The sequence below is a fragment of the Mobula birostris genome, chromosome 12 (genome assembly GCF_030028105.1).
Source record: "Mobula birostris isolate sMobBir1 chromosome 12, sMobBir1.hap1, whole genome shotgun sequence".
Lineage (NCBI taxonomy): Eukaryota > Metazoa > Chordata > Chondrichthyes > Myliobatiformes > Myliobatidae > Mobula > Mobula birostris.
This window is the reverse complement of record NC_092381.1, coordinates 29,596,483-29,609,062: the sequence shown is the minus strand read 5'-3', so window position 1 is coordinate 29,609,062 and position 12,580 is coordinate 29,596,483. Positions and strand designations below refer to the sequence as shown.

At 41.6% G+C, this 12,580-nt stretch overlaps 1 protein-coding gene across 1 annotated transcript in view; it reads right to left on the bottom strand.

Moving 5' to 3' along the window:
• szt2 (SZT2 subunit of KICSTOR complex) overlaps positions 1–12,580 on the bottom strand; it is a 270,175-nt gene that overhangs the window by 72,810 nt on the left and 184,785 nt on the right. The window contains exons 58-60 of the mRNA XM_072273538.1: positions 7,693–7,832; positions 7,066–7,248; positions 116–386 (exon numbers count right to left, since the gene is read on the bottom strand). Of these exons, the coding sequence (XP_072129639.1) occupies positions 116–386; positions 7,066–7,248; positions 7,693–7,832 (594 nt within the window). The remainder of the gene's footprint in view (positions 1–115; positions 387–7,065; positions 7,249–7,692; positions 7,833–12,580) is intronic.

Genomic DNA, 12,580 nt, shown 5'->3' with positions numbered 1-12,580 from the left:
TGTAATGTCTGTGTGTGTGTGTGTATATATATAGACATACATATACACATACACACACACACTATATCATGAATGTAACATAATACAAAATTTGCAACTTCTCTATCTTGCTCACCTCTCCGCTCCAGGTTTTTGATTTCCAGGAACTGTGTGCCATGGCGTGACACTGGATCAGACAGCCCAGCATCATGTGACTGCCTTATTGTTTTAGGCACCGTGATGTCACGCAGTGCTTCATCAAATGGGACAATCTCTGGTGCGAAGTGAAGAGGTGGAAGACTCCTGCTTGTTGAGCTCAGCCGTCCTTGCTCCTTAGTCGGTGGGGGAGTCGGACTCTTGATTAGTGAATCAGCTTCCAGTGTGGAATGAAGAAATGGGTTTGCTTCCTGTTTTAACAAAGGGGTGATGACAAGGGAACAAATTCAGTCATAGATTAATCAGACTTCAATGGAAATTACTACTGTATGTCTACAATTAGAGTATGACCAATTGCAAAGACTATAACAGGAAAACTTCTATCTCACTGAAATCTCATTACAACTAAATTGATTGGTTGTGTCTCAGCCTATGGCATCAGTTAAAGGGAGAGAAGCTCTGTCCATTTTCAGATGAGGAAAAGAGAAACAGGCCAAACCACTCTCTGAATTGTAATCAGCTACTCAAAACTTCACAATTCTCATCATCTAGTAGGAATTCACAAAGAGCTGCAAGAAGATGAGAGTGAGAAAACAAGCATCAAAATCATTACAAATAGATTAAAATATCATAGAGCACTACAGCATAGAAACAAGCCTTTCGGCCCAACTAGTCCATGCTGTAATGTTATTCTGCCTAGTCCAATTGACCAGCACCTGGCTTATAGTCCTTCTTAACCCACCCATTCACATAAGACTCTTGGTAGTTTGGAGGATCAGAGAGACCTTGGATCTGTGTCCATAGGACACTCAAAGCTGCCGAGCAGGTTGACAGTGTTGGTAAGAAGGCGTTTGGCATGTTGGTCTTCATTAACCGTGGGACTGAGTTCAAGAGCCGTGTTACAGCTACACAAGACCTTAGTCAGACCCCATTTGGAACACTGTGTTCAGTTCTGGTCACCTCACTACAGGAAGGATGTGGATACTATAGAGAGTGCAGAGGAGATTTACAAGGATGTTGCCTGGATTGGAGAGCATGCCTTATGAGAATAGGTTGAGTGAACTTGGCCTTTTCTCCTTGGAGCGACGGAGGATGAGAGGTGACCTGATAGAGGTGTATATGATGAGAAACATTGATTGTGAGGATAGTCAGAGGCTTTTTCCCAGGCCTGAAGCAGCTAACACAAATGGGCATAGTTTTATGGTGCTTGGAAGCAGGTACACGGGGGTGTTAGAGGGAAGTTTTTCCACACAGAGAGTAGTGGATGTGTGGAATGCACTGCCAGTGATGGTGGTAGGGTCGGATACAATACAGTCATTTAAGAGACTCTCAGATAGATACATGGAGCTTAGAAAAATAGAAGGCTATGCAGTAGGGAAATTCTAGGCAGCTTCTAGAGTAGGTTACATGGCCGGCACAACATTGTGGGTCGAAGGGCCTGCAATGTGCTGTAGATTTCTATGGTCTAACCCAAATTTCTCTTAAACGTTGCAATAAAACCTGCATCCACCACTTCTGCTGGCTACCTGTTCCACACTTGCACACCTTCTGAATGAAGCAGTTCTCACTCAAGCTCCCTTTAAATATTTCACCTTTCATCATTAACCTATGACCTCTCGTTCTAACTTCACCCAACCTCAGTGGAAAAAGCCTGCCTGTACTTACCCTATCTATACCCCTCATAATTTTCATATTTTTTTATGGTAGAGTCTTCTGTTACCAGACCATTTCAATACTTTTGAAACACAATTTATAAACTGTAGCAATTCTTGTGGTCCAAAAATTTCTTTCAGGAAGTACAGAGAAAATATATCTAAAAGAAATGTGCTCTAACTGAAGAGTCCAAGAGCCACTACCAAATATGATTGTAAGCACATTAATTGTGGTACAAATAATAATACTTGTTTTGTACCAAATTAACTATTTCTATTGAAATGTGAGAAACTGGGAAATATTGATGTTCAAAGTGACCTAGAAGCGATTGTTTATGGGGTCCTGGATGCCCATGCAGAGTCACTGAAATCCAGCATGCAGGTGCAACAGGCAGTTAAAACATATGGCGTGTTGATCCTCATTACAAGGTGATTTGACTTCAAGAGTAAAGATGTCCTGGTATAATCATGTAGAGCCTTGCTGAGACCATATCTGGATTAGATTGTGCAACTTGCATCTTTGTACTCAACAAAGGATATGTTTGATTTGAAAGAGTACAGCAAATACTCACTAAACTGGATCTTGTATTTCCCCAGTTCTGTTGATGAAACTAGATCATGAAATACTATTTCTATTTCTCATACAATAGTTGATGAAAGACTTAAAAGAGGCAAGTAATTTAAAAAGGACATCAGGACAGCTTCCTCACATAAAGTCTAATGCGTATGTGGAATGAGCTGGCAGAAATAGTGGCTGAAGTAGGCAACATTTATAAGCTATTTAAACAAGTACATGGAAAAGAGAGGATTTTAGGGTCTGTGAGCAAATGTGGGCAAATAGGCATGGACATGATGGGTCAAAGAGAATGCTTCCATTCCAAATTACTCTAAGGGGTTCGACTTACTGAGCATTTCAGAATTTCAGTTTTAATCGGGTTCATGGGATGGCAGGTCTGTCATATGATATGAGATTGTGCAGGCTAGGCCTCTACAGTTTAGATTAAAAGAATGCAAGGGAACCTCATTGAAATATATTGTGTTAGATACAAGGAGAATGTTTCTGCTGGATGAGGAGTCTAGAACTGATGGTTCAGTAAGAGACTGAAATAAAGAGATATTTCTTTACTCAAAGTTGGTGAATCTTTGGAATCTGGAATCATAACAGCAGATTACAAAATTTTGGCCATTTGTTGCATTTTAAATCATGATCAATAGATTTCAGGAATTTGGGAAGCAAAGGATATGGGGATAGGGCATGAAGCGGAAAATCAGTCATGATCTTACTGAATGGATTAAGTGGCAAATGGCCTACTCCAGTCTCTCTTTCGTACACTCTTAAGTACATAACAGAACTTGAAACTGCTTTATAATATGGATGATGTATCCTTTCTTCTATTCCAGCAATATCTAGATTGGTTAAATTAATACCACAGATCAGTGATCAAATTCTTAACATAAATCTCCAATCATACTCATATTTGATGTTGAATGGATCTCTGAATTGCTTGCTTTAACTTATAACCAAATTTAGTGCATAGCCTCAACTGGGAATGCCTTGAAAGCAACTTCATCTTCAGTGTTCTGAACCGTGATTTGAATACTTATGAACATCACCAGCTGCAGGGAGATTTGCAAAGATTAGCATATTATGGGTCAGCTTGAAGACATCCTGGTTTCTCTGGCAGAAAATAAATCTGCACCATTTTAAGTTTTATAAATTATCAATAAAACTACCTTGCTTAAGAATTTCTAACATTACATCTGATTTCCAAATATAACACTAAGGCAACGGCAACTAGTTCTGGAAGGTACAACTCAAAAACTAGTTTTGCCCAATTTTCTAGTGTCTTGGGTGACCATCTAAAATCAATGTTAGGCCGGCTTCTATTTTCAGATTGCTTGGGAAAAAACGCCTTCTCTTCTTCCCGCTCATTTTTTTCCCTGGCATGATACAGGAGGTTTTCAGCAAGTGAGCACATTTAATTCTTTTGAAGTTTGATGTTTGGGACAGTAGTTATCCTCCCGGCTCTACAGAACTCCCAAAGGTTCCTGCAAGCAACTCCTTGCATCACCTTCAACTCAGCATACACCTGATGTAAGCATTCATTAGTGGCAATGTGGAATCTACTTGGAAAGCAACAGAAGCTAGCAGTTTACCTACTCATTGAAATAACGACAGACTCCCAGTAGAATAGTAAAATTGAGCTGCCCTATCAGTATACCAGCATAGAATTCAGTAGTGTTTCCTGTCCCTTTTTATCAGTTGCTTATGTTCTAGGACCACAATATTTTGACTTTCTGCTCCCTGTGCCTTTGTATTTTTACTGCTAACTCTCAGGATTAACAGACAGAAATTCCTTAGCTTCTAACATCAGTAGCACTCTGCTGTGTTTTCTAGAGTTTAAATAAAATTCACAGTAACTGTGTAACTGCCCATTGACTACGTGACAATTCTTTGGCTAAATTTTTCCCCCACAAAGTAAAAAAACACACCATTCAGTTAGTTAAATGCAGTATAACACAGAAAATACAGCAATCTGCCACTTCCTTAGACTCTTAAAAGACAACATCTTTGTCTAACAGCAAAACAATAAAATATGGTCTCACTAGAGTCAGACACCAAGTGTGATTCAGTGGGATTTTCTTGCTGGGTAAGAGATCAGTTCACTGAAATAGTATTGGAAAATGAGATAGTGGTGATAAAATAGATACAGTACAGAATAAAACTCAGGATGTTTATGTAAGCCTACTGAAAGGATGGAGCATATTGGTGCAGAATATTATGGATTGGCAAGGTCACAACTCTGGTCTTTGTTATTGTTCAGCTTGGGCTCCTGATGTGCACTGACATTTTTGAACAGGCGGTCACCATGGCAAGCATTTTTCCCATTTAACTGTTAATATTCAGAGACTGTCCCTAATGTATGCCGACAGCACCTAACAGCAGGTTGCCATCACTAGTTATTGTCATGCTGATCAATGCAGTGAATGCCTTTGCACAGCAATGGCAGTTAGCAGCATACAGTTGCCCCGTCACTCCCTTCAGGGCAAGCATCTCCACAATTCTGAACAATTTTTATTGAGCAACATATTTCTTTTGTACAACACATTATTAAATTAAGTTTAAAATTGTACGCTTCAAAAACCATACCATCTGTTCCAGTATGTCATTGTGACTCACAATTAAGAGCCATTTTCTGTAACTTAAGAACATCTTGATGCAAATGACCAAAGTAATCATGTTTTGATTCTACTGTGTCACCTGTTTTACAGATCTACTTTAGGATGCAAATTTGAATTGGCTAAGTTTCAGTTACTCTTCCAAACTTCCGGTTAAAGATGGCACTGGTGAAACACAGCGATGACTTGCTGTTAGCAAGCAAAACTACTAACTACTTTATTAATCATACTTTTTCTCAAAAACAATCACTGCAATCAATAGCCTGTGACTTCCTTTTCGAGTTGAACTTTTGATCTGCCTGTATGACCTGGTATTTTTGCAGTGGGAACTGTAGTCTAGAAGATGCAGGACAGTTGTGGTTTGGTGTAAATGGGCTGAATCAAGGAGGCAGGGCCCAAGCTCAGGAATGAGGAATGACCCAATGTTTGGCTGATTTAGACACCAGACCAAAGTGAAAAGATCAGGGTGTTGGGGCCGGAGGAGACGGACAAGTCGGTGTTCAGCTTGCTGCTCATGAGGCTTACTTGTCTCTGCGCAGAGCTAAGTTCTGTGGCCAGCAAGCACACCAGCTAGCACTGCACCTCCGGTGGCCGGCAAGTAACGGGCTCCTGGATTGGTTGTGACTGGCATCATGGCTGTGGACTCAATTTGTGAACTTCAGTTCTGAATGTTATTTGCTTACTTTTATTGTTTGCACAATCATTTATTTTTCGCTGCAAATTGGGTGTCTGACAGTCTTTTTTTTAAATGGGTACCACTGGCATTCTTTTTTTGTGGCTGCCTGTAAAGAGACAAATCTCAAGATTGTATATAGAATACATACTTCAATAATAAATATAGTTTGAACTTAAGATAGACACAATGTGAAGTGCAGAATTAAACATTATATGGACATTCAATACAGACTGTCAGTCCCAGGGACCTCATTAACATGTAAATAATTGTAACAATTTCAATTATGTTTCTCGCAATGGACAATCTAAATGCAGGCTCAGACCCAGTTCCATGCAAAACATTGCATAATATAACAGCCACAATCCTAGCATTTGATCTAATTCAGGATCAGGGCAGCACCTGACATGTCTCAAATGAATCCTTCATTTACTTATTGGAATTTACCTATTGTACATCTACATTAAATAATGATGAATTTGAGGTGCTTTTGTGGTGTAATCTAGTCTAAAGAATTTTTGCAGCATTTCAGTCACAAAATTATTAGCAAGATCACAGAATACATAGTTCTCCGTGGTTCTGAGGCAGTGCATGGATGTTGGTTTCCTCATTTGATTTGCATTTGGGTGCAGATCCCATTGCACTCTTGAAGTGGAACAGGTGTGTAGCTAATATTCCTCTCTCAATCACTGTCACCATATCCGATGAGTCATTTACTCATTTTCCAAATGTGGCAAATTGTCCTCTGAGTATACACATCACACTGGAGTTCAACAAAAATCATCAATTTTGGATAGCATCACATCTCAAGTTCGATCTTCCATTTACTCTTGATTTTGAGCTGTCACAGAAAATTCTGTTTTTCTTTCTTGTTATATATTGAAGTAATTTAGATTACTTAAGAGAGAATTTTATTTTACATTGACTCCATTACGCAAATAATAAAATCTTCAGAGAGCATAAAACTACTCAGTTCATTAGCATTTGCTGGTTTAAGCATTTTCTAAACTGTTCATAGCCAAATAGCAATCAAAGCATAATACATATATAATATATATAGTACAGTCAGAACAAACTCCCACCTTTCAGCAGTTCAGGGCTAGAAGTTTCCTTTCATTCAAATGGTTATTAAACATTTTTCTCTTTCAGATTCAAACAGCCCTGAACTGCTGAGTTCCTCTAGAAGTTTGATTTTAATCTTGTTTGGTACTTGTCAGATTCACAAACTACCCTTTACCTATTGTATTCCTACAATAAATTTTCTGCATTTCCAACAGAGTAATGATATATCATTCTATTACAACCTTGTGGGCAGTGACATGCAGTGCACTGCCCCAAACAATTATCTGTTAAATGTGATTTATAAAATTTCATGAATTTATAAGCCTGTAGAATTAGGCTATGCTTGTTACAAAGGTGCATTACCTGTTTGGATTCATCATATACGGGTGTATCAGCAAAACAGTAGTGATGGAAGAGCCCCATCTTTTGACTGAGGAGACAATGCACCACATGAGAGCGTGCATTCTGCCATTGGATAAGACGAATCAATTCTCGATTTAATGATACTCCCAGATCCACTGACCAATTATAGGTATATAAAATCAACTGGAGGCAAAATGAGAGCACGTCAGCTTGCATAAACAGATTACATGATAAACAAGTTTTAAAATGGACAATAACATAAGAGAAAAGGCTGCAAACTAGTGAAATGACAGCAATGCCAACAACACCCAGAGCTTCAGCATTTCGTGAAAAATATTTGCACCTATAACTTTAACTTATTTTTTCCCTTTATCAAAATTAATGGACTTACTTTACCTTCTCAGTCCCAGAATAAACTTAAAATAAGTGAATATGGACATGATTTACAAGGAGTATTTTTTCTTCAGGAAATGTATAGGAAGAAATTGCTGCAGACAAAATAGTCATGAGCACCAAAGTGGAAATCCTGTTTTATATCAACAGTAATGTTTAAAGAATTTTATTATGTTAATCTCACAGGAGGAGTTAAGGGGCTACAAATAATTTTTCCTGAATGGTTTTGCATACCTTTTTGTCAATGATGTCAATTATGAGGAATCGCTGCCGGGGAACCACACCTCTTCCACTAATTCCTGAACTTGAGGGGTCACCTGATTTCTCTGCAGTGCTGAACTCCATGGCCTCAAACCTCTGAAATCCTTTGTGAGCTTTATATATTTTTCATGAGGTGAGAAAAAAAAGAATAGTATTCAGACAGCATAAAACTGTAGGAAATCCATTTGATTTCTTACTTAAAAATGCTAAACAGCAAAAAAAACATGTAAAATTAAAAATACACATTAGATATCACAGCATATGATACATTCAGCATTTCATTGCACAGCAATAAACCATGTATCTATTTTAATTTCCAAAAAGGTTAGTTAACTGTAGCAGCATTTTGAAGCACAAAAGTGAAGGGCAAATTTAAATGCATGCCGAGTGATGATTCTTTTAAAATAAAGATCGATATTCCAGTCTACATCCAGGAAGCTTCCAGATGCTGCAGTGATGTCTTGGGGCTGAGTGCTAAATGCCAAAAGTAACAAATTTTCCCCCTTTATAAAAGTTGCCGGTGAATGCAGCAGGCCAGGCAGCATCTCTAGGAAGAGGTGCAGTCGACGTTTCAGGCCGAGACCCTTCGTCAGGACTAACTGAAGGAAGAGTGAGTAAGGGATTTGAAAGTTGGAGGGGGAGGGGGAGATCCAAAGTGATAGGAGAAGACAGGAGGGGGAGGGATGGAGCCAAGAGCTGGACAGGTGATAGGCAAAAGGGGATACGAGAGAATCATGGGACAGGAGGTCCGGGGAGAAAGACGGGGGGGGGGGGGGAACCCAGAGGATGGGCAAGGGGTATATTCAGAGGGACAGAGGGAGAAAAAGGAGAGTGAGAGAAAGAATGTGTGTATAAAAATAAGTAACAGATGGGGTACGAGGGGGAGGTGGAGCATTAGCAGAAGTTAGAGAAGTCAATGTTCATGCCATCAGGTTGGAGGCTACCCAGACGGAATATAAGGTGTTGTTCCTCCAACCTGAGTGTGACTTCATCTTTACATTGGAGGAGGCCGTGGATAGACATGCCAGAATGGGAATGAGATGTGGAATTAAAATGTGTGGCCACTGGGAAATCCTGCTTTCTCTGGTGGACAGAGCGTAGATGTTCAGCAAAGCGGTCTCCCAGTCTGCGTCGGGTCTCGCCAATATATAAAAGGCCACATCGGGAGCACCGGACGCAGTATATCACCCCAGCCGACTCACAGGTGAAGTGTTGCCTCACCTGGAAGGACTGTTTGGGGCCCTGAATGGTGGTAAGGGAGGAAGTGTAAGGGCATGTGTAGCACTTTTCCGCTTACACGGATAAGTGCCAGGAGGGAGATCAGTGGGGAGGGATGGGGGGGACGAATGAACAAGGGATTTGCGTAGGGAGCGATCCCTGCAGAATGCAGGGGGGGGGGGGGAGGGAAAGATGTGCTTAGTGGTGGGATCCCGTTGGAGGTGGCGGAAGTTACGGAGAATAATATGTTGGACCCGGAGGCTGGTGGGGTGGTAGGTGAGGACCAGGGGAACCCTATTCCTAGTGGGGCGGGTGGGAGGATGGAGTGAGAGCAGATGTATGTGAAATGGGGGAGTTGCATTTAAGAGCAGAGTTGGTAGTGGAGGAAGGGAAGCTCTTTCTTTAAAAAAGGAAGACATCTCCCTCGTCCTAGAATGAAAAGTCTCATCCTGAGAGCAGATGCGGCGGAGACGTTGGAATTGCGAGAAGGGGATGGCGTTTTTGCAAGAGACAGGGTGAGAAGAGGAATAGTCCAGATAGCTGTGAGAGTCAGTAGGCTTATAGTAGACATCAGTGGATAAGCTGTCTCCAGAGACAGAGACAGAAAGATCTAGAAAGGGGAGGGAGGTGTCAGAAATGGACCAGGTAAACTTGAGGGCAGGGTGAAAGTTGGAGGCAAAGTTAATAAAGTCAACGAGTTCTGCATGCGTGCAGGAAGCAGCGCCAATGCAGTCGTCGATGTAGCGAAGGAAAAGTGGGGGACAGATACCAGAATAGGCACGGAACATAGATTGTTCCACAAAGCCAACAAAAAGGCAGGCATAGCTAGGACCCATACGGGTGCCCATAGCTACACCTTTAGTTTGGAGGAAGTGGGAGGAGCCAAAGGAGAAATTATTAAGAGTAAGGACTAATTCCGCTAGATGGAGCAGAGTGGTGGTAGAGGGGAACTGATTAGGTCTGGAATCCAAAAAGAAGCGTAGAGCTTTGAGACCTTCCTGATGGGGGATGGAAGTATATAGGGACTGGACATCCATGGTGAAAATAAAGCGGTGGGGGCCAGGGAACTTAAAATAATCAAAAAGTTTAAGAGCGTGAGAAGTGTCACGAACATAGGTCGGAAGGGATTGAACAAGGATTCCACATCCCATTCCCATTCTGACATGTCTACCCACGGCCTCCTCTACTGTAAAGATGAAGCCACACTCAGGTTGGAGGAACAACACCTTATATTCCGTCTGGGTAGCCTCCAACCAGATGGCATGAACATCGACTTCTCTAACTTCCGCTAATGCCCCACCTCCCCCTCGTACCCCATCTGTTACTTATTTTTATACACACATTCTTTCTCTCACTCTCCTTTTTCTCCCTCTGTCCCTCTGAATATACCCCTTGCCCACCCTCTGGGTTCCCCCCCCACCTCCTTTTCTTTCTCCATGGGCCTCCTGTCCCATGATCCTCTCGTATCCCTTTTGCCTATCACCTGTCCAGCTCTTGGCTCCATCCCTCCCCCTCCTGTCTTCTCCTATCATTTTGGATCTCCCCCTCCCCCTCCAACTTTCAAATCCCTTACTCACTCTTCCTTCAGTTAGTCCTGACGAAGGGTCTCGGCCTGAAACGTCGACTGCACCTCTTCCTGGAGATGCTGCCTGGCCTGCTGCGTTCACCAGCAACTTTTATGTATGTTGCTTAAATTTCTAGCATCTGCAGAATTCCTGTTGTTTTCCCCCTTTATGCCAGATATTGCTCTGGTTATTGAAGAGCTTGCCCTCTTCAACCTCAGACTTTGGTTTTACTAAGGCTTTTGATACCATGTTTAGTAAATTGTCGCCCTAAATTTTAATGCCATCTTGCATTTTACCAATGGAATGCAGTTCATACAGAGGCTATAACAAGTGGTAACACAGGAGCACAGCAGTTACTGCTGCTGCCTCACAGATCCGGGGAACCAAATTTGATACCAATTTTGGGTGCTGTACTTGCATACGTTGCACATCGTCTCTGCTGCTTCGGGATAACCCAATTTCCTCCCATGCCCTAAAGATATATTGTAGGTTAGGTAGGTTTGCCAGCTGCTGTAAATGATCCCTGCAGAGTAGGTTAAAGTCAAATAATCAAAGAGAATGGGGTTGATACGCATGTGTGACAGAAAGAATAAGTTTCAGAGTTAAAGGGAAAAAAGGAGAGAGATAATAGCATTAATAAGACTGCTCACTGAGAGCTTGCATATGGAGCCCTGGGCAAAATGTCCCCTAATTGTGCTACTTTAAGTATAAAACCTAAAGCCAAGTTCTATTTCCAAGACCAAAACCAAGCATAAGAGGACAGGACCTACAAATGTTGCTTCCTACAGGGTTGACAGCTCTTTCTATTCAGTTACAACTGTAAGTTAGTCATCATACAGAGCAGAAATAAGCTCTTCAATGCACCCTATACATACTGACCATGGAGCACCTAATACACACTAATCCCATTTACTAGCACTAGCTCTGTTGAATTCCATGTTTGAGTAATTGAAGTGCTCTTCTCAATATTTAAATATTGTGAAGTCAGGCTGAATTTGTCCAGCATTCTGCCTCTACTGGCACTGGTTAATGTGCAACATGGCAGGATATGACCCACTATTTGTCAGCACTTTGCTTGGGACATCATTTGGTTTGAGGTTCTCAAGTTACACGTTTGACTCTAAACCTTATTAATGTACAGAGGGATCTTGGATATGAAGTCCCTACTCCATGAAAGGGGCTACACAAAGTTGATGGAATAGTAAAGAAAGCATATAGCATCCTTGCTTTTATTGGTCAGGGCACTGAGTTGCAGAGTCAGGAAGTTATGTTGTAGCTTTACGAAACACTGATGAGGTTGCATCTACAGCACTGAATTTAATTGTGGTTGCCCAAGGAAGGATGTGGAGGCATGGGTAGGGTGCAGAAAAAGTTTACCAGGATGCTGCCTGGATTAGGGGACGTCGGAAATAAGCTGAAGTTTGATGAACTACAGTAACGGTCGAGGCTGATGGGAGACCTGATAAAAGTTTTTAAAATTATGAGTGGCATGGACAGACAACCAGCATTTTTCCTGCAGGTCAAAATGTTGAATTGTAGAGGGCATGCTTTTAAGGTGAGAGGTGGAAAATTTAAAGATGACATGTGGGACAAACCCTTTACTTTTAAATGAAGAAAATAGTGCGTGCCTGAAATGGATTTCCAGATGGTGGTGGAGGCAGGTACGAGGAATTCTGCAGATGCTGGAAATTCAAGCAACACACTAAGTTGCTGGTGAACAGGCAGCATCTCTAGGAAGAGGTACAGTCGACGTTTTGGGCCGAGACCCTTCGTCAGGACTAATTGAAGGAAGAGCTAGTAAGAGATTTGAAAGTGGGAGGGGGAGGGGGAGATCCAAAATGATAGGAGAAGACAGGAGAGGGAGGGATGGAGCCAAGAGCTGGACAGGTGATTGGCAAAAGGGATATGACAGGATCATGGGACAGGAGGCCCAGGGAGAAGGAAAAGGGGGAGGGATAGAAAAAACCCAGAGGATGGGCAAGGGGTATAGTCAGACAGAGAAAAAGGAGAGAGGGAGAAGAATGTGTGTATATAAACAAATAACAGATGGGGTACGAGGGGGAGGTGGGCCATTTGCA